Below are 23,769 nucleotides of genomic sequence, written 5' to 3'. Positions count from 1 at the left end.
GCTTCAGAATTTGAAACGGTAATAAAATTTGAGTTTACGACTTACTAAATGCGATAAGCGATAACCCACTGATTATTCCACAAGTGATTTAGTAATATATCTGTCATAGACCGTAACCAACTACGGCAGCATGTACTCAACACAGCCCTGTGTATGACAAATACAAACGCGGCGAATTGCTCGGTAGTATGTGTTGAAACAGTCTATGTGAAGAGTGGACGGCCGCCATTTTGAACGCGCAGTCAAAGCTTGGATATTTTTTAGCGTCTTCACTTTCTTCGATTTATTTTAGTGAGAATGTAACGAATATAGTTTATTTCTTGGTGCATTTGGAATAACTGATATATAGTTCATCTAGTAATCTATTTTTTAATTTTGGAATCGATCTGTTTTAGCTGTAGTGACCGTTTTAACAGATCACTTGACTGAAAATAAATTCCCGCGAAAATGGCTCGCAGCGAAAGGGTTAAACCAATAATAATTAATATTTTTTTTATCGATTATGGTTTGCTTTAGCTAAGGCTTCATGAATTTCGAATCCAACTAACACCATCTGTAATATGTATTCTAAACTAATTAACGAATTAAGCAAACCAGATCACCCGCAAATTGTATTCGTAGTTCAATGAAAACAAATAAGTATGACTGACAAAATGTAGTGAGTATTCATGTAAAATCTTAACAGCCTACCTCCAACCCTTGCCGTTCTATTATGTATGATTATAAATAGTTATAAACAAAATACTATTTAAGTGATAGTTTTTATTTGTGTGTTAGTGGTCGGCGAAATATTTTTACTATTCTCATGTCCGTACGTATAAAAAGGTTGGGAAACTAGTAAAAAGTAGGAAAAAGTCGGACCTAAATAATCGCATAATACAAAATATCCGCCACTGGATGACAATATTGTTTTTCGACCATGTCCGATCCTGATAGGATCATATGGGCCTCCAGAGAGTTTTTTAGAGAGTTTTTTACGAAAAATGGATGTCAGCTACTTGCTCAATCTATTAGGTCCATACCCTGACACACACTAATTGAAAAGTGTACTTGCCAGACCCAGGATTTGAACCTGGGACCCACGGCTTTATAGTCCAACGCTTATGCCGCGCGGCCACCGTGGGCGTCTATCTAGATGACAATATAAAAAAGACAAAAATTATACAATATTTTAGTTCGCTAAAGTAATCCCTCCATCTGTCTTTACGGGCGACAATGCTACGAGTAACAAAATATAACTGAACAACTACTACTTCTAATATAATTCTATGAAAAGGTTTTCATAGAATTATATTATTTGTGAGCTATTAACTAGATAACTAGTTTTCTTATAGCACAATTATAGTATACAACAGAAAAACTCGTGGTATAACGAAATAATGATATTACACGTGTAGCAGAGACGCTTAGTATTTCCACATATTTTCCAAACCAGGCATTTATTCAATAAATCTCTCTTGAGCTTTCAACATTCAATCAGTAATCCGCGTAGGTGTGTATATGCATATACGGGTACCTAGGTATTGCAATACCGATTGAAAATGCCAATACCGGTTTTTCGGTATTTATTATTGAATACCGGTATTTCTAAAACATTAAAAAAACAGAAGTATGTGCTTATCAATAAATATAGCTATTATAAGCTTTTTAATATATCATTTTATAGCAAAAACCTACATACCTACATTTATTATGTTTACATTTAAACATATGTATTCATCATGATTGTAGAACTAGTGATTTTTTACGAATATTTTGAATATATTGATAATTTTAACTAAAGCCCTCAAAAGTTCAAGTGCAAATACGACCCGGCTGCAAGAAAAGCTTCTTAAATTCAACGCTTGTACAGTCATCAATAATTGTAGAATAATTAAACATTCTTGTCACGGATGTGTTCTGTTTCGAAATAATATTATGATAATTCATGGCGACAATTAAGTACTTATAAAAATATATTTTATGAAATTTGTTTTATTATTTTTTCACGTCTGTTGGATTCACTCAATATATTTGCGTTTTAGCAGCACAGAACGTATAATTCATTTTCAAAAACTTAAACGAGAGTGCTTTCTGAATACCGAAAATTCCGGTATTTTGGATTTTTAAAACCGGTATTTCGGTATTGATAAATACTGGAATACCGGTTTTAAAATACCGGTATTGTCATCCCTACGGGTACCATAATATCAAATTTCATAATTGGAAAACGAGTCATTTTTAGTACCTGTTAGTAAATTAATCTTTCAGAATCAAATTCGAGACCTGATTTTTAGCTTTTCTTTACTGCGAATAATAGATTTTCCTGTCTGAACCAGGGAGGATTTTACCAAACGATTTTAACATGGAACATGATCTTCGATGCAAAAGCATTACGAAAAATAGACGTAGAATAACTATAGACACGCAGCCCGTGCCCCTCCCCGATTACTTACGCGCGCTGATTATTTTGATTGGACGTTCAGTAGCCTACATTCTGTGCGACGTATTGTTCGTCTGTTATTATTACTTCTTTAGTTTTATTATTGTAATTACATAATTTTCAGAAAAGTAAATTTTTTTGAATCCTTTGGCTACGGTTACTTTGACAAATAAATTTTCTTTCGAATTTGGACAACCAGCATTTAGAGAATCAGTAGGCAAAGCATGTTCCATGTTTAATAATTTTAGCCATCAGATTTTAAGTAAACACCACCTGAGGGGCCCAGGGGCCATTGTGCCGAGTTTATTATACTGTCTTTTTCTTAACAATGACAATCAGTTAAGATGCTCATAATTAGTGACTCCCAAATAGGGTTCCGTAAACAAAACAAAAAAATAGAGACAATACAGTAGTGTATCAATAGAAAAGTAGCGGTGGTTTTCTGCTCAAACAAAAAAGGTTGTGAATCACTGCAATTACATGGGCAGACTCGGGGAATACAAAAATAGTGGAAAATGCGTCACCTTCCAAGTGTTGTGTAACGACATTTACACCTGTGAATAGATGGTCGCATTTTAAGACATTATCGGGAATACATTAAAATTATTTTGAATTAAAAACTGTATTGGTTTATCATAATAATATAAATATAGTTTCAAATTTAAAATGTATACTTGGCCGATAATAGTTAGTTAGGAATAAATATAATAAGATTTCTTTTTGATACCGCGAATGACTATTCAAAGCACGGAAAACGTATAAAACAGAACCGATGGCTTAAAACGAAGATAAGAAGAAAATATAATAAAATAATACTAATTGATCCGGTATTTACATGGTAGAATTACATTATAATGGATATGGATTGTTAGATATCGTAGAAATAACAAAAGAAACTTTGTTTCGAAATCATAAGTCTTCCTTTCATAATTTTACTGAAAAAAAAGTTTTTTTTTAACCATGTTAAATATCTATTTGTAATAAAGAAAGCAATTTTCTATTTTTGACTATTTTCGCGATACAAAATATTTGTTCGATTATAACTCAAAAACTACTGAGCCAATATTGTTGAAATTGCATCTTCTAATTTCTAATTACAAAAATATATTTGGATGTTTGTTTGTACCGTCGTGTCGGTTTTTCTTTATACAAATTCACAAAATTTTGAGGGTAGACGGAGGCCGACGAGCGGGAGTGCTTGGTGGGGGTCTCAAATTTTAGATTTAATGCGCTTCTTCTTCTTCTTCATCCTATCTTCTTTTATTCGTATGGTTTCTATACCATTCATCCGATTGCAATGAAACTTTTGTCAGTTGTTGTCACACAATAAAAATAACCAACACGTTTGTTCGCCGGGAGACTCACGAGGTACTCGTAGCTCATAATGACGTACCGAGGCGCGAAGCGTGCAGTGTGGCCATTGCGATAGAATAGTGTACGCTCGTTCACTAGAATATGTCACCTAGCATATAGCCACCAAGCAAGGCACCTGCTTATGTGCCCGAAGCCTTAGAGCCCCTTGGTTATAACAATATGATAGCATTTAGCTAATGATTGTCCACTCGCTGACCAATGCGACCATTTCATTGCTATTTCATCTGCTTAGCTACCTCTATCACATTGAGAATTCTTGTCGGCTTCTTTAGCAATTGGTTTCTTTTGTGGTCTTTCCACGTTATTTCCGATATACTCGTTTTGTTTTTCAATAAAAGAAGAGAACTTCGGTAACTTGTTTTTCTTCTTCTTCCCAGACTCCTCATTTCCTTATTTTTCATTCGTACGTGGCAGATGGTCACACCATTGCATACGTAGGATTTTGATATATTCGCAAAAGGGGTCAAATGTCTTTACAAAGATTCTACTCTCAAACTTCTGTAGCTTTAGAGAATCTTTGACGGTTAATTTCCACGTCTCTAAACCATAGCGCACAATAAGCACTGATTTTAACAATATTTTATATAAGCGAACCTTTGCACTTCTGGATAATCCATATGGACCATTATAGCACCTGTTAACGCTTATGATGCTTCTTTAAGTTTCGCCGCCAATATTTTTATTCGTTTCCGGAATTGTTTACGTTACATATAATATGGCAATGTTGCAGTTCACCGTCATATGTTGTATCGGAAATAGATGACTGTTAATTATTTAGTTTAAATTCATGTCAAATAAAACACTTCAAAATACGTAATAAAACCACCGGAATACAAGGAAAAGATTAAAAAAAATGGTTGGGTAATTAAATTAGAAATAACAAATAGTACCTATAAAATATCAAATAAATGTTCGTATTGAATCTATTAATATTGAAACATAAATTTCTGTAATGACCACGAACAACGTGTCATTTTTTTATCTCAATTCTACACGGTCATATATTATATTTCCGATAAGACAGCTGCTCACGATGAAATGTACCACGGCAGCGTGTAAAACGTACAATTAACATTTATCCATTTTTGTTAGTATTGAAATGTCGTCTGAGGTAGACAAACTTATCAACTGTTGTTACTTTTATAGTGGTATTGATTTGGCGAATTAAATACAATATTTGGTTCTTTAAATATTCACGCTGAATACTCAAATTCTTCCTGAAAGCCTTTTAGCGGCTGATGATTTCAATGTCACACGCATACCTCAAAAATTGTACAAACTTAAACTGAAAATGGTCCTAAAGCACAAATTATGGCGGTAGTCATATGGCAGAAGGGACCATCTGCAAAGTTCTACAAAGGCTTTAAAATGCATTAATCTTCAATACCGCACAAGGACACATCCGCAAGTGCACTACAAATACTAAAAATGCCGAAAGAGCCATCTGAAAATGTAAAAAAATAACGTACTATATGCCAGTTGGCACTTCTGCCATAGAAACTTCTGAGGATTTTTACAGATGGCACGTTATACATCACATGCGGACCATCAAATAATATGCATCTTATGAACAATATTTAGTATAGCTTGGAATTGAAAATATGGTGTCCTCTGGTGGGCTTATGCAGCTACTATGGCCGCATATGAGAACCACTGGTATAGATATATTCTACAACCTAAAAATATCGGTTTAAATACACAATCTCACAATGATGGCAAAAAATATTTTTTTTACTCCCAATCTGAATAAGACAAAATCAGACATCTGACAAAATTGCAATAACATTTTGATGGCAAAAGAGGCCATTTGCAATGTATTGTCAAATATCTCGGTTAAACCGAATATGATTATTTTTTTCCTTAAACTAAACAAATAACACCCCAATAGGATTAACAATACTAAAATTTTATGTATATCACTCAATTATTTTGTTTACTAGATTAAATTGAAATCTTATTTTTGCTCTCCTGGACATTCTCGAAAATGACAGATGGTCCTTCTGCCATATGACTACTGAATTGATTGGAACTAAAATTAGTGAAATTAATAATTATCCTACCTGTAATGCGTGAATATTTTCGTACAGCTGTTCGACGGTGACAGCTCCTAATAGCAGACAGTGCACTGACTCGTTCTTCAAACACCACGCGATAGCCAGTTGAGACACCGTGCAATCTGTTAAAAAGACAATAATTATATTATGAAACAATTGCACCATCACCAGAGTTATGAAGTTTGTAAGTCTAGCGATGTCATAATAGCGACGTCGTGGGCCTGCAAATAGGGATGTAAGGCCGCATTCTGAGCGAGTATACCCGATGTGTGGACACTATGCACTAATTCCGCACGATTTATTAATTGATCTCAAAACTCCAGGATTGAACCATAAAATAATAGTGTTGTGATACAAAGAAGAATCATTTAAATCAGCGGTTAACAACCTTTTAGACCTCGCGGACCACTAAACTCAAAATCTTGAATCCCGCGTACCACTACCACGTATTTTTCCCGCACTTGTTAAAAATTAGATATGTCAATATAATGATAAAAGAATTATAATAAATAAACTTATTAACACAAATACTCAATAGAAAAATGCAAAAAAATGCGAAAATTTTAAATTTTATTTTATCAAAAAATAATTAATACAATTATTAAATTAATATTAATTCTACGTCGACATAGAGGTGCATAAAAGATTAATTACACAATTAATTACTGACGACGTAATGAGACTAAAATTGCAAAAAAAAATATTATTAGAATATACTGAAACTTTTTAATAAATACGAAAATTGCAAATATATTCAAATTACTCTACGAACCACCAAAATTCTCTCACGGACCACTGGTTTGGGTCCGCTGATTTAAATAAAAGGGCTAGTTCTTCAGTAAATCCATATAAAAATATACAGCACTTATATAAATTTATTACCTGTAAATTACACTTTTTTATATTCTTCATTCAAATAAAATAGTATAAAACTTATTTGCAATAAAATTCTAATATCATTTATTGTACGTATTCGAATGTATTATTAATAAACGATTATATTAAAAATAGTTTCTTTAATAGAAAATTATGACATGGATATGTGCAAATTTTTGAGATCGTAAACAAACTTCTAAAATCAATTAAACTTTTGATATACCTGCAATATCAAAATAATCTAACCATGAAGATTTTTACGTGATTGATTTGTATTAGAAAACATGGAATAAAGTTATTTATAAATTTCGAAAAACCGGAATTGAGAATGGGAATACTAATCCCGATATCGAGAAATGGAAACTTATGGATATTACAAATTAATGCACTCAGAAGCATCATTTCTCAAAGTAGGTAGCGTAAAAAGTACTAGTATAAATATGTAGAAACCAGATGAAAACTAATTGCTCAAATTCTTAGATTATCCATCTAAGTATACGTGACGTATGACTAATAATATTCAAACATAAAATAGCAATAATGATTAAAAAAAAAAAAAACTTACTTAAACTAGCTGCCAATTCCGAAATTTCACGCAGTTTTTCTCCATGGCGTCTGGAGTCGTCGGCTTGGCCTCGTTCTCGGGTGGCCGTGGTACAATTCTATAAGAAAAAATAAACACCATACTTACCTTTAGTTTATACTTTCAAGGATATTTTTATTTTCTGTAATAGATAATAATAATGATGTCTATCTCTCTCTCCTATTTTGTCATCAATATATCTAATTTCGTGAAAATATAATATACAAATTTGTGCGAAAGGAAATAAGTTGGAAGTTTTGAAAAACGATTTGAATATACTAAAATACTGATACTTAATGCATTATATGCGTGAAGAATAAAATGAGATAAGTAGAATACTTTGTGAAGCGCTGATTGAGAAAATGCAAGTACAACAAGGAGCAGCCGACACAAAACGTGTCGGAATTATCGACATCGTCCGCACTCAACTATGCGGCTAATGCTACTATATTAGGATCCATTAACCCGTATAGTCAATTGGAAGTGACCGTACACAATACGTATTCACCAGGCAGCTCTAAGCCAACGGTGTAATAAGTCCACACGTCATTACTATAGTGGGCTTGCTAATAGTTATTAAACAAACTAAATAGAGATTGCTTGCGTAACCAAACTGGACTTTATGTCACTTTGGGTGCCTGAATAGTATCTTCAAAAGTGACTTCCCATTGTGTGTTAAGTGTAAAGTGTTTGACCAATGTATGCTACTCGTGCTCAAATATTAGTGTGAAACGGACTCTTTGTGAAAGAGAAATCATCCAAAAATTACAAAAATCGCAACGTAAAATGGAAATATGCATTTTAGTCATTACGCGGAAAGAACACAAAAGAAACCAACTAATAAGGGAGCACTTAATAATGCATGATGAGAAGATCACTAATGGAAATAACAATGGGCTGGACATGTCGCTACGCGAGTAGACAACCACTAGACAAGTGCCATCATACAACAGTGCCCAGGGATTACTAAACGACCACATGAACATAAAGCATAACCATAGATAGGAACATAGACACCAAGAAGAGTAAAGAGAGTTAAGGGAGGTCTTTATTCAGCAGTGGATCGACCCAGCTACTACTAATGATGATGACGAAATAAAGTAAAAGCTTCTATGAATTTAACCCGAATATAAAGTTGGATCTCGCAGCCAGCATGATGATTGGACCAACCTGAGAATGTCAAATCAACACCCTGTCTACAAACTAGGGCTTCGAACCGGAACTGAACCGAAACTGAAAATCGAAAAACCCGTTATATTTGTCGGAACGAAAAACCGGAACCGAACCGGAAAAAAATATCGTTTTTTTCGGTTTGGTACATGTTCAAGCACGCGCGTTAACATGATCTTACTCCTCACTTCAGTTGTCGTGACGCATACCGACATAATTCTCATAATTTATAATGTTATCATTTAAAAAAATATATAGTCACGGCCGAGCGGTGCAGCATAACTATTGGTTTTGAAGCGTGGTGCCGGGCTATCATACAAGTACCATAAAAATAAATGTTCTAAATTATAGTAGAAAATATGTTTTTAATACAAATTAGAAAATTAAAAATTTAGCAATCGGAGCTGAACCGAAAACCGAAAAACCGTTAAATGTTTCGGAACGAAAACCAGAACCGAAGCGATATATTTCTTTTTACTTGAACCGGGACGAACACCGAAACGAAAAAAAATAACGATTCGAAGCCCTGCTATAAACTACTATTAATAATTATGTCTACACACTAAGAATAATTATGAGTTGGGTCATTTAATACTAGTTGGATCACTTAAATTAATTAAGTCGATTTAAGTACAACAATATCGATTTCGTATTTAATAAATACATACATATAAATTCAAAAGTTTCCCATCAATGTTCAAAGTTTTAATATTATCTCATTATATGGCAAAATAAAATCGCGTATCGAGATAAATCTTATATACGTTGTCATTTATGCAGAAAATTGACTTATTATGTCATTATGTATTAAAAAAACTTATTATGTCAAGCATAAATAAACCAACAACAATGCAAGAGGAGGTTTTAAACTTTAAAAAATCGTTTATAACAGTGCTCCGCAACCGGTGTGCCGTGAGACGATGCTAGGTGTGCCGCGGTGCAATAGCCAAATTTTCGTACATGGCTGTATTTTGAGCACCTGCACGAACTTAATAAAACAATAAAGGTCAGAATGAAAATATATTGACGTGCTCTGATAAATTAGGAGTCAAAAATAAAATGGAACTTTGGCAGAAGGAGTTAAGACAAGGATTTCTACAAATGTTCCAAAGGAACTACCAAACCACCATTGAAAACAAGCAATTAATTTTGGATCCGTCTCAAAAACATTTGCTGCAAAAGAAATTTCATCAGTACTCATACAATAAATGCGACAGAGTACGAAACCCTTTTGCAACTAATGCCGAAAATTCTATAAAAGCGCTTTTCCTATAAATTCGAGAGGAATTTGTTGAATTGATAAACGACGGGACGCTAAAACTGAAGTTCGCCGATGTTCCATTGGCTATTTTCTGGATTTCGGTTAATAAAAAATATCCTCGGATTTCCGACAAAGCTATCGCAGTTCAGCTCCCATTTTCAAGTAAAAAAAGTCAATTCACTTAGTTTTTTTTATATTTTAAAGTAGTCATATTCAAATTTGAGAAAGCGATCTATAAAAAATTATAAAACTTATTTTTTTTTAATTATTTACTCTTGTGGATACATATGGTATTTTTTTTATTATATTTTCTAATCTACTACAAAAGCATTTTTCTCTATCTGTAATGTAGAATAACTATATTTTCTCTATTATATAATATATAATATATATAAATAAAAATCTAAATCAAAAGAATATTCAATTATATATTGAACTTTACAAATTATAAATTGAAGGCGTTAAATATTAAACTACATACCTCTGCAGCCGTCTCGTCTTCCGCCCAGCTGAAAGAGCTGTACTTCCTGTTGAATCTTGATCTGGCAAATATACTCGGAACATCTTCACGGGAAAGTCCCTTGCCAGTAGTTATAGCCGACCATACCATCAGACCTATGAAGAAGATGAACGACGTCATGATTATTCGTACTAATTATTAATTACAACTACAAAGTTATCAACTTGTGCGGTGTATGTAATAGGTACTACTAGCATTTTTTTTACAAGAAACTTAATCTATAACTGTCTTTATGGCAGAGTAGTACTGAAGTACCCTTCTTTGAAACCGCGAGTGTGTTCAGCTCGTTTTTTGAACAAAAATCAATTGTTGTTTTTCAATGTGCGTTTGATCCAGGCCAAGGATCTAATACGTTAGGCAAATGGGTAATAAGCAATACCTACATACAAAAAATCTGTGTTTAATAATATAACCGCCGTTGCTTAGAGACCCATATACTCCGCCAAGTAGATATTGTGAATACATTTTTTTAAATTTATTTGTGACATAATATGCCACATTCACAAGACAACTCCATAACGTAAAATTATAGTGGATTATACGAGAATTTATAATTCCTAACATGAAAATAAATTGTCTCATATCAACAAATTAATTCAATACCTGCGCATCTATTCTATTCATAAGACTGCTATCGGCGGCTATCGAGGGTAGTTTATCATATGTTTGTATTGAGGTATTATAATTGTTACAATAAGTTAGCCGTCTAAACAGTCAAAACTGTCTATAAATTAGCACAGCCAAGAGAGGTGCTGTTAAAACATATCACTTATTGTAACAATTAAAACTAACTTATTGTAAATAATTACAAGATAAAAAGAACTTTTTATATACAACGTTTTTAAATTTTCTGTTGAATCATATAAACTTGACTTGACTAGCTTAAACGATCAAAAAAAATTGTACTTGATAGAAATACTGAATAAATATAGAATACTGAAATGTCATTTTGACATTTTATATTGATTCCTATAGTAACGCACGTATATATTAATAAATTTGTTGCCAGGACCACCCATTTAGCAACCAATAATAGTGGATTGGATTACGGATTTCTTCCGAAATAACTTTTCATACAAAACAGAATTAACTGAAAATGAATTCAATTCTACTTAGAGATGACTGTATTTAAAACGCATTGGCATCGTGTTCTGATATATTCTAAAAGTTGCAAATGTCTAGCTAGTCGGAAAGTTAGTTAAAAATCGATTGCAAGATTTTTCCTGGGTAAACAACCAGCGGACAAATAAGAATACGGCCTAATAAAAACGTTGTAAAATGCTAATACATCAATACAAAAATATGAAAAACTACCCTCGTTAGCCGCCGGTAGCGGATGATAGCAGTCTTGTGTATAGAATAGATGTGCTGCGTTCAAATATTATTCATATTTACACCAAAGTTACGTTGCGAAGTTAAGCTGGTGTTGAAACTACAGCTGATTCTGTTTCAATATTCCGATGTTTTAAATTAGGTCTATTAATATCATTATGATAAACATTATGTATAAATTATTCCCAGAAAATTCTATTCAGTATTCACGGGGTCGATTTTACGCTCAAAGAACCCCCGAGATAATCTAATACATATTAGGGCCACCAGAAAAAAACATCTTATCAAAAGGGTATTTTTATAGAATGTCAATAATTACAATAAATATTTTTGTCGTATGATGGTGCTTCTGATATACATATTTGTGCATAATAAATACTTCTTCCTGTAAGAAGCATATTTTTTGCAATTGATTTCAGTAATAATATATTAATTCACTATTAGAGCCTACAACGTTTTTTCATCCTACCAATTCATTTGCGCGCGGGTAGCTATTTCCTCTGTTTCAAGGTTTTTTCATTAAAGTTTTATTTTACAAAGTGCTTTGACTAATAAGAGGGCTCATAATGAACTAGAGCGCTGTTCCGGTATATAAAATCTTGTTCCGTCTCATAGAAAATATAATTGAACTGTCTGAGCTACGTATGCAATATAACAAAAAAAATCTAACACACTTGTTTTAAGAACTGTTGTTGAAAGCTATTTCTTTATTTAACGGGCGCGGGGTTGAATCCCCCTGGGCATCGTATTTAAAAAAAATCTATTGGTTATATATTTCTCTAAAGTGTTATTATGTATGTTCATCAAAAGAACATTACATTATAAAATCTTGTGAATTGTTCACTGAATAAAAAATATGGTTTTATAAAGTATTACTAAAATTTGGAGAGATCCTGATACCGGTTAGTAATTAAGGTAATATTAATACTTTGATTTAAAATACAAAAGCCGACTGTCAAAAAATTAACACAATTTAAAAAGCGCTCTGGAGACTATTGTAAAAAAACTACTAGTTGATCTCGTCGTAATTAGATAGGACGCACATAGCTTAGTTGGTAGACCATATAGGCGCAGATCCCAAGGGCGCGGGTTTGAATCCCGCTGAATGTCGTATTTTTTTCAAAAAGATTTTCGTAGTGGCAATCATATCTGAGGTATTTTCAAATTATATAATATATCAGATATGTTGAATTTATGGAAAATTCTAAAATTATAAAGCGGACTGGTTTATTAAATTTTCCATTTCGAGCACTAAATATGAGCTCTGGATATTCGCTATTTATGAATAAGTATTGCTTTTAGGCACGTTTTTCGTACATATGTACATACAGTTTTATCAAGTATGTGACAGTAGGTTATAGCATCATTTTTAATAATTCAGCATAAACGTTGGATCACTTGAAAAGATCCTCTGTAACGGTTTTGGTTATTTTAAGCAAATAACCAATAAAAATAAAATAGCCAATTTTTTCCATTCGATATTAATAGTTTAGTTCTTCGTAGAATTTTATTTCCTTCCATCCCGCGGACATCAAATACAAATCAATAATATTATTAAATATTGAAAGCACTCAAAATTTGTATGACATTTATAAAATTAGTCCCGATTTCCAGGACACAGCCTCTCTAATAATATGAACTAAATTTAGATACTTCATTAATTTTCATCCAAACGTACACATCGCCAATTTAGTATAAATATAGTCGCCAATAGTTAAGTACTAAAAAAGTGGCATCAAAGTCAGATTTTATGAAAACTGAAAAAGGATAAATGTTTTTGAAATTTGAATTCCGGGATAACCGTTCACTTTGATTTTCATCTCAAATAAAATATCTTTGTTTACCCATAAAATTGTTGTATTCTTAGTAAATTATGCGTACAATATTCCAAAAATCTGAAAAATGACATCCACTTAGGTACATTGATTCATAATTTACTTGGGATTTATTTTAAAAAAAGAAATTCGTCAAAGTTGCGTGATCGGAAGAGAAAAAAAATCAAATAAAATTATATTTGTTTTTAACAAGTCTCCCGTTATCGGGATTTGAAAGAGGTTATAATATACCAATCCTAAGATCCAGGTATTAAAAATTATTTTCTGGAATGCATTTTTTAATATTATAATATCTTGATACATAAATTTGAATGACATGGTGTAAATAATTGTAAGGCGAGCCTTTCTAAACTTTAGTAATTACTAACGTCGAAGTTTTGTTCATTACTTGAAGTGGAAAGTTTCTCCAATAGTTGCGCAATATAACTTTAAGGTGCAGCGCCAGTGGCGGAACTAAATTTCGCAAGACGCCCTGTGGTATGTATTTTTTTACAACGTTTTTATTAGGTCGTATTCTTATTTGTTCGGTGGTTGTTTCTCCGGTACAAATCTTGCAATCGATTTTTAATTAACTTCCCGACTAGCTAGACATTTGAAACTTTTAGAATATATCAGAACACGATGCCAATGCATTTTTTAATACTTTTAGCCATCTTTAAGTAGAATTAAATTCATTTTCAGTTAATTCTGTTTTGTATAAAAAGTTATTTCGGAAGAAATCCGTAATCAAATCCACTATTATTAGTTGCTAGGAAATTATTAATATATACGTGCGTTACTATGGAAATCAATATGAGTGTCAAAATGACATTTCAGTATTATTTCTATCAAAATTTTTTTGATCGTTTAAGCTAGTCAAGTCAAGTTTATATGATTCAAAAGAAAATTTAAAAACATTGTATATAAAAAGTTCTTTATAAAATTACGTGTAATAAAAAATAAAATTACGTTATTTCTAGGAACATTATCATAGTACAACTTATCGAGACAGGCATTTAGAGTAAATCGTATAAACTACTATATTGTTTGAGGTAATGCGGATGTTTCTTATACAATTTTTTTGTTAAATATTACAACACGTAATGTGCTCTCTCTCGCTTTGATGAAAAAACATTCATAGATCCAAAAAATTCTAAAATATCATAAAAGTACTTATCACTAACTTGGAAAAAACCAACGTTATTAATATACGAGGGTGGGTCAATAAGTCCTTAGAAAAGCCGACAGGTGGCGCGACTAGTACTGCAAGCGGTTTGTTTTCATGCAGCGGCACTACCGATTCAGTATGCTGCGAAGTTTCAATCAGATTGGTCGGGTTGTTGTGTGTTTCTCGTTCATTTAAAAAAAAATTTGCTTGTGGAAAATGGAAAAATGGAAAATGGAGAAAATTGAGTTTAGAGTTGTTATTAAACATTTTAATATAAAAGGGTTAACAGCAAAGGAAATAAATGAGTTGGATTTAGTTTACGGCATATCTGCTCCTTCACTTGCAACTATTTATAACTGGTTAAATGAATTTAAACGTGGTCGTACATCAACAAAGGATGAACCACGCTCAGGACGTCCTGTAGAGGTGACTACACCAGAAATGATCAATAAAATCCACGATATGGTGTTAAGTGACCGAAGATTAAAGTTGAGTGAGGTAATTGAGGTTACAGGGATCTCAAAACGTAGCGTCATTTCTATTTTACATGACAAATTGGGCATGAAAAATATTTCTGCAAGATGGGTGCCGCGTTTGCTCACAGTCGACAATAAACGCAATAGGGTGGTGGCCTCTAAAGCCCTGTTGTCGCTCATGCAACGCAATCCGGATGAATTTTTTCGTCGCTTTGTGACTGTAGATGAAACATGGATACACCACTATACTCCCGAGACGAAAGAACAGTCAAAGCAGTGGATTGCGAAGGCAAACCATGTCCAAAGAAGGCGAAAACCGTAAAATCAGCTGGTAAGGTTATGGCTACTGTATTTTGGGATGCACGTGAAATTATTTTCGTTGACTATTTGGAAAAAGGAAAAACAATAACAGGGGATTATTATGCATCTTTATTGGACCAGCTAAAAAACAAAATTGAAGAAAAACGGCCTCATTTAAACAGGAAAAAAATCCTCTTTCATCAGGACAATGCCCGTGTTCACACATGTTTACGATCAATGGCTAAAATTGAAGAATTGAAGTTCGAATTGGTCGACCACCCACCGTATTCGCCAGATTTAGCCCCCAGTGACTTTTTCCTTTTCCCAAACTTAAAAAAATGGCTAAGTGGACAACGTTTTTTTTTCAAATGAAGAAGTCATCGATCGGACAAATGCTTATTTTGAGGACCTTCCGAAAACTTATTTTTCTGACGGTTTAAAAAAAATTGAGAAACGTCTAACCAAGTGTATTGAGCTCCAAGGAAATTATGTTGAGAAATAAAAAAAAAATACAAAAATAAAACCTGGTTTAATGCTTTTTTCTAAGGAATTATTGACCCACCCTCGTATCTAATAATTTTATTCTTTGTTTCGATAGTAATTTTTTTTTCTAGGTAGGTACACCTATGTTTAAAAAAAAAATACTGCACTTATGTGATACTCAATATAGTTTTTAAGGTCAAAAAATATTACTATAAATATAAAATTATTCGAATTATTATTTTAAAGATTTTTTCCGACGGGAATAGAATTTGAAGTTCCACTGCTGTGCAAGTCCTGGTATATCTGAATGTGTAAGTTTATCTTTAAATGAAATAGTTCGACTACATATTAACTATAAAGAGTTAGGTATTTCAAACAAACTCACCAACGCCAATCTTGTTATAAAGCTCCGGCATGTAGAGCTCTGGTTTTTCTCTGCAGAACATATGGTATTCTGTTTGTTCTACGATTGGTGTTATGCAGTTGAATTGCCTGCAGTTTGTATACGCTTCCATTACCTGCAGAACAAAATGAAAATATTTACGAATTAATTATATTGGCGTTTACTTGCACCTGTATTTGATATTATTTGGTATTCTTAAGTGTTTTATTACGCGCGGCATAGCAATTTCGCCAGTAGAGAAAATTCAGTTAATTGTGTAACGATTAACCAACAGTTGACATTGAGTCACTAGCCTTTCGGTTGACGATCGACCGCGCTACTAAGTTAACCCATGATAAATGCGACATTTAGTACATATACAAATACTTAACAAGGATAAAGTGAATTGATTTAGTATAAAATCAGCCAACCAGCCGCGTAAATCACTCGACGCTCACGCGTCTATTGAAATCGCAATAATAACAAAACAGACAACGCCGGTCGATGCTCAAGTTTACTACATCATGTATTTGAAGCATCAAAAGCAAGCCATGCTACATTTTATTAATTTCGTACACAAAGACTTTGACATGTGATGAGAAACTTTTTGAGTACTTAGTAGGAGAAACTTAGTGGAAGTGAAAATGTGATAGTTTACAGTTTCACTTCTATTGCATTTTTCGTCATATACCTACGCTCATTCTTTATATTTTATGGACAATACATATTATAATTAACTAAAAGCGTTCACGGCATAATATTTAGATTAAAAAAACAATAAGTTATAACGAAGCAAGCTAATATAAAGCAAAGAATAGTCTTGGAAGAAAATATAATTTTAAAATAAAATACATAATATATCGCTCTTGAGAGCGCATTGATCAGTTTTGCAGCTCTCGCTATTGGTGAAAGCATGTTACGAAGATACAGTTTTGATCCAGAAGAAGATATTCGCGACTGCGGTTCCTCAGGTATATAAAAGTATGTAAAATAAACAAACTTTGCTTAAACCAGGCATGGGCAACCTTTTTTTCGCGTGCCAGGGTTGTTTCTGATACACAACTGTTGGCCATAATAAGGCAAAGCGAGAGCAATATCAATTGTATCAATATCATCAAGTTTAGTTAAAACGAATACATTCCTAATACATAATAAATATTATAATATTAAACCCTTATTGCAATATAAAAAGAGTTTCTTTTTAAACCAAATACATCGTTATAAAACTTCTAAATGTCTTTGAATTAGGTTGTTTATGAGTTTGCATTTATTTTTCATATGCTGCGTATACTAATTATATTTGTATTGTTATTATACAATAAATATGTATTATTACATACCTCGGCTGGTGACCATCTCGCAGTACCCCAATACATCGCCCATCCTTTATTGATTATGTGGTTCATGGCGCGCACCAGTTCTGTTAAGAAATATTAGTAATTAGTAAAGTTGGTCAAATTTTAAAAAGTAGTTCTAATTTTGTTGTATATTCACAATGATGACACATACTTATCGAAACCTTATTTTTAATTATGTATTAAACAATCACTGTAGATTATGGATTATTACTTACATAATGTGATACTCGTAAAGTATATGGAAGTATTGTTACCAACAATACGCATTACCTCAGTTAGCCAAACACGTTGAATTAGTCAAGTTGCCAATTATTTTTAGTCAAGTTTGCCAAAATAGTTTTGTTGAAATATTACTGGTCTGAGGAGGTATGTTTTTTATTTTTATTTTTTAAATATGACATAAGTCTCTTCGTGTCCTTTCCACCCAGCCCATTTGAACTAATCTTGTTGCATTAGTCATTATTAATTCAATCGCTCCATATCGAAGACGCACAGCGGCGCATTTCCTCCCTTCGACGACATCATTGGCTTACGTACATGACAGCAACAAGTGATTAATCATTTCCGTACTATGATAAACTAATGTATTTATAATTTTAAATATTTGATTATGTAAACACCCGAGAGATAAACTTGGTTATAATCTAAACGTACTTAATCAGTGATGTATTTATAAAAATATTAAATAAAGACAATCATTTAAGACGTTAGCAGTGCTTCTATCTAGAAACTATCTAGCAACCAGTTCACAGCTGTATTTAACCAAAAAGTAGATATTATCTACTTTAGTATGAAATAAAATAAAATCGAATTCAATTTTTTTATGACACGGTGTACATATCTACAATTTATGAAAATATTTTTTTCGCTGAAAATCAATGAAAATCTTTTTTGATTTCGTTCACTTATTTATTATTTACGATAAATAGTGGTACATACGTAATTCCCGTAAGTTTTCGTACAATATAAGTGTTATACAAATCGATATGAATTAAAGTAACTCGTCTTTCACTCGGCTGAAAAAATATGATTTCCGATTAACCCAGTTTATCTCTTGATTATAGAAATATTACCTTCCATAGGACACATGTGATCCACTTTATGCAGCATTATGATGTCAATGTATTCGACCTGCAGCCGCTCCAACGAAGCTTTCACATTCTCGATTATGTGTTTTCTTGATAGACCTCGCTCATCAGATCTAGATAAAACAAAAATAGAACCTAATGACTTATTTTCATTTTATATTTTCATTAAAACTGCTTCAAGAATATTCATCCCTATCGAAAGACAGTTATTATATTAAATAAAGTCTCCATTATAGAGTAAACCGTGATTTTAATAAGGTAGATAGTAGAAAAACGTTACGAAATTATTACGAGAAAGGAATAATACCGCTTTTGGTTTACGTTTACGTGGTAGATAATAAAATCAAGTTCTATTAATTGGATTCAAAATTAAGTTTTATATTCTAGTTTAAATTATATGTCAATTACAATTTAAATAATAATTACAAGATAAAAATAACTTTTTATATACAACGTTTATAAATTTTCTGTTGAATTATTATGCTCAAATTTGTACTTGATGTGAAGTAAGTAAAAAAAACAAACAAACAAACAAATATAGAATACTAAAATGTCATTTTGATTTCCATAGTAACGCACGTATATATTAATAATTTAGTTGCTAGAACCACCCCCTTAGCAACCAATAATAGTCTTTTACTTTTTACGGAATTTTCTGAAATAACTATCCATACAAAACAGAATTAACTGAAAATGAATTCAATTCTGCTTAAAGATGGCTAAAAGTATTAAAATAATGCATTGGCATCGTGTTCTGATGTATTCTAAAAGTTTCAAATGTCTAGATAGTCGGGAAGTTAGTTAAAAATCGATTGAAAGATTTGTACTGGACAACCACCGGACAAACAAGAATACGAGCTAATAAAAATGTTGTAAAATAGTAATAATTCCAGGCCATATCACTATAATTTAATTCTGTTCATTGTATTATATGCCTTACGAGCTCGCTGAGAGACTAAAAAGTGAAAATGCAACTTCCATCGGTTGAAACACGACGCAACTGTCAAAAATACGAAATCCTTCATTAATAACGTGATTCTAAAGACCGTAATTCAATAAGGATGTGAAAAATTTTTACGTAGCCAACTTCTTAACGAGTATTACGAAAAAACATGGAAAGACCATACAAATATTCGAAAAATAAATTCTTTTTGGCCCAGTAAAACTAAACATAGCGCATCCGTACCAATGCTAACTTTCAATGGCGGTTTTCTTTGAAATACTTGAAAGCATTTGATTCATCAGAAGGTTTCATAAACTCACGACGTTCGTATTTTTCACATTTTCTAAGGTTTGTATGTGAAAAAATATTGCTGTACAACTCTATTAGGTAATGTATTTTTAACATTTATTGGTGACTTATCGCACAGGCTACATTTCGTAAGAGGCCTTCAAAGTAATCATAAAATATCGAACAAATAAGACATAAAACAATATGTCGATCCGTTGACACAGATTTAGTACATTTTTAAGTCAATCAATAATTAAATAAATAATTTTAAAAGTTAAATGAGAGGCCCCAAGGTTGGTACTGTAAATTAAATAACATAATTATAATTTTCTAATTTTACGTAAGTATGTAGATTGCTATTTATTGGACTAACTCAGTGTACTATGCGTATCTTTAGAAGTTCGCGAAAAATTTTAAAGTAACCTTTCATTTTTTCGTAGATATATTCGAATTATCAGTGATACGCGCATTTACTATAATAATATAGTGTCTATACTATATTTTTGATCCACGTACAGTATGTACACATTTAAAATTCAATGAATAATTCACAATATTTGAGAATGTTACATTCTTTATTGAACATACTTACATAATTTGAAGACACCTCAGACTAATATATACAACTAGAGAAAATCTTTTTTTAAAACAAACAAGTACAAGTACGTTATAACTAAAATTTAGAGAGATCCCGACACCGATTTTTACTTAACGTGATTAATAAGTACTTTGATATAAAACAGAAAAGCCGACTACTAAAATTAACGCAAATTGTGAAGCGCTTCAAAAATGTAACAACTTCATCCTAATTAGATAGGAAATACATGACTCAATTGGTAAACCACTTTGGCGCGAATCCAGTGGATATGGGTTCGAGTCCCGCTAAACATCGTATTTTTTTCAAAAAAGATTATTTCTAATGGTTATAATATATTCAATATGTCTGATGTGTTTTCAAATTATGTATGTAAATATAATATACCGTTAATATACGTTGAAAATAATATAATTTTACATTTCTAGTTTGGCTAATAAAAATCTTTACTAGTTTAATTAATGATTATTGCTACGATCAAAAAAAGCTTTTATATTTTTTGTGTGTTTTTATATTTAAAGAATTTTGAATATACCTTGAAGCATTGAAACGAACTCTTTGTATTATGAGTTTTCACACCAATTCGAAAACGATTTTACTATATGCATAACATATATATAGGTAGTTGAATTGTTATCTACAGAAAAGTCAATAGTCAAGATCCTGTGATACTTCTAGTGTGTTTGCGATTTTCGTTGTTTATTTATTTACATTCAGCTAATTACGATTCCACATGAGATTTTATCTGACTAGTAATGGTTATTTACATGTAAAGCTCATATGTCATAGGAAATGTGATATTTTAAAGGGGTTCTATTTATTACATGAGTCAGCATTTACTTCGTAGAATTACATTTACAAATGGTAACAAATATAAATTACGTTTAAATCTACATATTTTGTTGTTTCCTAATTCGGTTAAAATACCATTAAAGTTATATTTAATTATATGTATATATTATTCTGGTGAAAATTGAACATATTGTGTTTTGCTTAAAATAAATAACCATTTATCATAAAAAATATGGTAATTTAAACTCCACATGACGTAGAGTCTCATAATTACTATATTCTGATTAGTAACGAAAATAGTAATTATCATGTTAATAAAATAATTAGTACAATCAGTTAAAATAAAATTTACGTTTCAATATCTCGGGCATATCTGATTATTTTATAATTTTTGATTAATACTCGTACATTAAATTTTAGGGAAATCTGAAATTGTATTGATATATTATCAGTTTTGATAGAGACGTACGGTATCATTGTGGAGTTTTCCACAAAAGATGGTTTCAATTTAATTAATTAATTATATAAATTTCATAAAAAAGTATCATTTTTTTTTATTTCTGTAAGTAAAAAAAGGGTAAGTATCATATTTTGTCTTAAAAGTAAAATTAGAATATAATTAAAAAAGAATAATCTCGTAAGCCTTGAGAAACCAAATAATCAATCTACAATTTTTGAAATACAAATAATTCGTGAAATTGGAATTCTCAAACCTTGAAAATCGAATTCGAGAAATCATAATTTTATTTCCCGATATGTAATATGTAAAATAATGATGATATTATGTACCATATTGTTATTATTATGTAATTAATATAATTGTGTGTAGATCGTGGTTTCCTAGAATTGGTGCTGGATGGATCTGGGGGGATGGATGAGTTTCTAGCAATGAAATTCGCTAAAAATGGTCACATTAATGTCTTGGTAGTGATAAAGAAAATTTTCCATAGCATTTTCGTTATTCTATAAATAGGAACGTAAATTTAGTGAGATCACGAGTCTTTTGATTAAAAATAAAAAACGACCACGCAAAATTATAAAAGCCTAATAAGTAGTCAAATTGGTAGCACGCTAGTTCTTCTCGATTAATTATTATTTTTAATCTCACTGATTTAAGTAATTACTGATAATAGTGAGCAATATATTCTGTTTTTGTGTAATTTTAATATTTTAAAATTTCTAAACTATCTTTTTCGTTCAAAAATTATACCCACCATTTTATTGTAAGATAAAATAGAGAGATTTTTTCCGTGGAAAGAAAGTCGTTTTAAAGAGGCGGTAAGTCAAAAAATCTTGGAAAACTGTACTTTCAAAACAGCTGATAATGATCATTTTCTTTGTATAAATAAAATTAGAAATTCATTTAAATGCACCCAAAAGGATAGAATCGAGAATATCGCAAATTCACAAGCATACAATATAAAATACACAATCCAAAATTCAAAAAATAACAATTATTATGGAAAATAGTGATAATTACAAATATGCTTACTTTGTGCTCCAATATATCTTCGTTGTGATGATGACGCTCGCCCTCTTGTAGTTCCTCCGCTGCAGAATCCTGCCGAGTTCCGTCTCCGCTCGAGTTCCTGTAAAGGAAACCAAACCGACGTCCAATAGAAAACAGCTGGAAACCATCCTATTATGAAGAGGGGAATTTATTGTATCTGAATATACTTTAGACTATAGAATTTTTTGAAAAGGACTACTAAAGAAGATTGGTCTAGAAGTAAAGCGCTTTTTTACATTTAGGTATACAACTATGGTTTACGATAAAGGATACAAGTAGATTAGTGAATTTATTGGTTCTGAAATCCAAAAATTAAACATGTTGAAATCTCGGAATTTTAAAATTAGCTTTTTTTAAGAAATAACCTATTTTGGTGAATTAAATAACTACAACTTTACTATATAAGTAGATTTTCAATATATCAGTATAAAAATATAGTCTCAATCTTTACACACTTATTTTCTCATTGTCTACAATAGACTCCACTACAATGCACTCTATAAACCACTATAGAATTTATGGTAAAGATACATCCATGTTTCCATATTTTATCTGTAAACACAACAAAAATAGGAAAATTTATATTAAATATTATACTATTCCAGAGCTAACGAAATGAAAAAAAATCCGATAACTATTAGAATCTCTATATCCAAATACAACACTAAAACGCTATCAAAAAAATTGTGATTGAATCGGATCTGATCGCGTCATGAATTTTTTGTTTGATTTTTTTAGATCAGCTGTTTTAGACTGTTCTGAAGATGAATTTATAACATGAAATAGCTGTCAATATTGACGATCAAATAGCGTATAGCTAATAAAAATGTTATTATAAATAATATGGCGGCACTGACATTTATTTGATAACAGAAATCGTCTAAATTGTTTTTATAGGAATGCGCATATTGTAGATGAACCTACACACTGTAATTTTCATTTTATAAAAATCTGCATTGCAATATACGAAAGTATTTATG

At 31.5% G+C, this 23,769-nt stretch overlaps 1 protein-coding gene across 4 annotated transcripts in view; it reads right to left on the bottom strand.

The window, feature by feature from the left end:
* Hk (potassium voltage-gated channel subfamily A regulatory beta subunit hyperkinetic) overlaps positions 1 to 23,769 on the bottom strand; it is a 118,870-nt gene that overhangs the window by 29,317 nt on the left and 65,784 nt on the right. For all 4 annotated transcript variants that reach the window (XM_085943390.1, XM_085943381.1, XM_085943372.1 and 1 more), the window contains 7 exons: positions 22,772 to 22,868; positions 18,647 to 18,774; positions 17,556 to 17,635; positions 16,219 to 16,351; positions 10,222 to 10,355; positions 7,292 to 7,388; positions 5,857 to 5,972 (listed from right to left, as the gene is read on the bottom strand). In XM_085943390.1, coding sequence (XP_085799516.1) covers positions 5,857 to 5,972; positions 7,292 to 7,388; positions 10,222 to 10,355; positions 16,219 to 16,351; positions 17,556 to 17,635; positions 18,647 to 18,774; positions 22,772 to 22,868 — 785 coding nt within the window. The remainder of the gene's footprint in view (positions 1 to 5,856; positions 5,973 to 7,291; positions 7,389 to 10,221; positions 10,356 to 16,218; positions 16,352 to 17,555; positions 17,636 to 18,646; positions 18,775 to 22,771; positions 22,869 to 23,769) is intronic.

Source organism: Rhyacophila brunnea, unplaced genomic scaffold (assembly GCF_057557595.1).
Source record: "Rhyacophila brunnea isolate RB1 unplaced genomic scaffold, BYU_Rbru_1.0 scaffold_1, whole genome shotgun sequence".
NCBI classification, from domain to species: Eukaryota; Metazoa; Arthropoda; class Insecta; order Trichoptera; family Rhyacophilidae; genus Rhyacophila; species Rhyacophila brunnea.
The sequence above is the reverse complement of the archived record's forward strand: the minus strand, read 5'-3'. Positions and strand labels throughout refer to the sequence as shown.